Here is a 2,565-nt window from a genome sequence, read left to right as displayed (position 1 = left end):
CGGTGGCTTTGTTGTGGCTTTTCTTTTTATTTTTTAATCGCAGTAACAGAGTGGAACTGAAATTGAAACTTATTTACTGGCTGACAATATCATAGAAAATTGCGTGTCTATGGATGATTGATTAGTCTATTTAGAATTATGAAATTCTGATAGCCTTTTACAAGTCACTGTAATGTGCCTTCAATGTTGTCCTCCTATTTGCTTTTTCTTCTTCAGCATTTTGTTAAGGTATTGAGGATATGTCAAATCTTAGTTTATTTTGCTTATTGAAATTTTAGGGACGGCCAAAAGGAGTCACTCCTAAATACAGCTTGGCACCGCTGGTCCCCAGGCTATCCGAACTGCTTGGAATCCAGGTACATCCTGATGCAATTTTAGTGCTATTCATTGTTTAAAAAGAAGATAGAAAGAAAGAATTAAAGCAAAAGAAATAGTTCATGTCGATCAAAAGGTGACTATCTACCTTATTTTGCTATTGACTCTTGTATGCTTTACCAATAGGTTGTGAAGGCTGAGGACTGCATTGGTCCGGAAGTTGAGAAGTTGGTTGCTTCACTTCCCGAGGGTGGTGTTCTTCTTCTCGAGAACGTGAGATTCTACAAGGAGGAAGAGAAGAACGAACCTGAGTTTGCAAAGAAGCTTGCATCATTGGCAGATCTTTATGTGAATGATGCATTCGGTACAGCTCACAGAGCACATGCTTCTACAGAGGGAGTTACTAAATTTTTGAAGCCTTCTGTTGCAGGTTTCCTCTTACAAAAGGTTAGCTTACTTGATTGTCACTTCCTTACTGAGGCGGAGCTACAATTTCAACTTTATGGTTTCTGAATTTTAGAACAATGACTTCAAGTGCTAATCACTGGGTTCTAAATTTAATATTTGTACATATTTAATGATTTCTTTTAGCATGGTTTGAGCAAAAGCTACTGGGTTTGGCCGAATCCATACTTGGGCTTCTAGCTCCGCTCCCGCTTCCTTACATATTGTTTTCTTTGACAAACTGATGGGCATAAAACCATCTATGGAAAATTGCACTCTTAGAAAATTTATTTGTCTTAATTGTTCTTTTATTTGTTTCAGGAATTGGACTATTTAGTCGGGGCAGTTTCAAATCCAAAGAGGCCATTTGCTGCTATTGTGGGTGGTTCAAAGGTTTCGTCCAAGATTGGAGTGATCGAATCACTTTTAGAGAAATGTGATATATTGCTTTTGGGTGGAGGAATGATCTTTACCTTCTACAAGGCTCAGGGTCTTTCAGTTGGTTCCTCCTTGGTTGAGGAAGACAAACTAGAACTCGCTACATCACTCCTGCAGAAGGCCAAGGCCAAAGGAGTCAGTCTCTTGTTACCATCTGATGTTGTGATTGCAGATAAATTTGCTCCTGATGCAAACAGCAAGGTTTGCATGCTAAGCTTTTCTCATATAAACCTATCTGACCTTAGAGCTTTTTGCTCTTGAGATTCTTTAGACTTTCCATCTTGAATCTGTACTGTAATTGGCTCTTAATATCAGAGGTTGTTACTTATGGGTTTTGTTGAAAATACAATTTTGTTTTGGTTACTGCAGATTGTGCCGTCATCTGCTATCCCAGACGGTTGGATGGGTTTGGATATTGGACCAGACTCTGTTAAGACTTTCAACGATGCCTTGGATACCACAAAAACAGTGATCTGGAATGGACCTATGGGGGTGTTTGAATTTGACAAGTTTGCTGTTGGAACAGAGGTACCAATTACCATTCTTCTCTTCATATTTGTTTTACCTTACCGTATGCTGAGCTTTATAAAAGCTGGTTATACATGGCTTTAATAGTAAAGGAAGAGGAATAATCTGGTTTGATATGTCACTTTGTGTGTTTACCTGAGAGTAAATAGTAATAAGAATGTTGTTGTGGTGATAGGCAATTGCAAAGAAGCTTGCAGACTTAAGTGGGAAAGGAGTGACGACTATCATTGGAGGTGGAGATTCTGTTGCAGCTGTTGAGAAAGTTGGGGTTGCTAGCGTGATGAGCCACATATCCACTGGTGGTGGTGCCAGTTTGGAGCTACTGGAAGGCAAGGTGCTCCCCGGTGTCATTGCTTTAGATGAAGCAGACGCCCCCGTTGCTGTGTAAAACAGTTTGTACTAATTCTTTTTTCTCCGGTGGTCAACATAATCAGTGGTAATTTCCAGTTGGGAAGCATTGAGTTGATGTTGTAGATTTGTCAGGTTATATTGTTATATAATGTCCTTTTTTTTAACCCATGTTATTTTTGTCTAAATAAAGGGGCGAGTATATCGGTTATAGACAGCTATCCTTTTGATGTCTTTCAACAAACACTATCCTTGATTTGGTTCATTTAGGAGCAACTTCTTTAGACGTAACAACTTTGCCACCTGAACATTTTGATGTTCGCGTGCCTTTCGCATTAAATGACACCTCCAATACGTGGTAGTCTATGTAAGGTGAGATTTGTGTAGGCAGTTATGCACATATCAACGTCACAATATGGTAAAACATGTACCCAGCGTTTTGTTGTTGAACATTAATTTCCTATGAAAAAGGTGTTAGTCAACTGTATTTGT

The 2,565-nt window shown here is 39.0% G+C and overlaps 1 protein-coding gene across 1 annotated transcript in view; it reads left to right on the top strand.

The window, feature by feature from the left end:
• LOC109234108 (phosphoglycerate kinase, chloroplastic) overlaps window positions 1–2,294 on the top strand; it is a 3,056-nt gene extending 762 nt beyond the window's left edge. Inside the window, exons 2-6 of the mRNA XM_019399954.1 lie at window positions 279–356; window positions 502–762; window positions 1,081–1,398; window positions 1,567–1,725; window positions 1,901–2,294. Coding sequence (XP_019255499.1) covers window positions 279–356; window positions 502–762; window positions 1,081–1,398; window positions 1,567–1,725; window positions 1,901–2,113 — 1,029 coding nt within the window. The 3' untranslated portion in view covers window positions 2,114–2,294. The remainder of the gene's footprint in view (window positions 1–278; window positions 357–501; window positions 763–1,080; window positions 1,399–1,566; window positions 1,726–1,900) is intronic.

The sequence above is a fragment of the Nicotiana attenuata genome, chromosome 11, assembly GCF_001879085.1.
Source record: "Nicotiana attenuata strain UT chromosome 11, NIATTr2, whole genome shotgun sequence".
Lineage (NCBI taxonomy): Eukaryota > Viridiplantae > Streptophyta > Magnoliopsida > Solanales > Solanaceae > Nicotiana > Nicotiana attenuata.
Note: the sequence above shows the minus strand (reverse complement) of the source record. Positions and strands in the feature narration are given on the sequence as shown.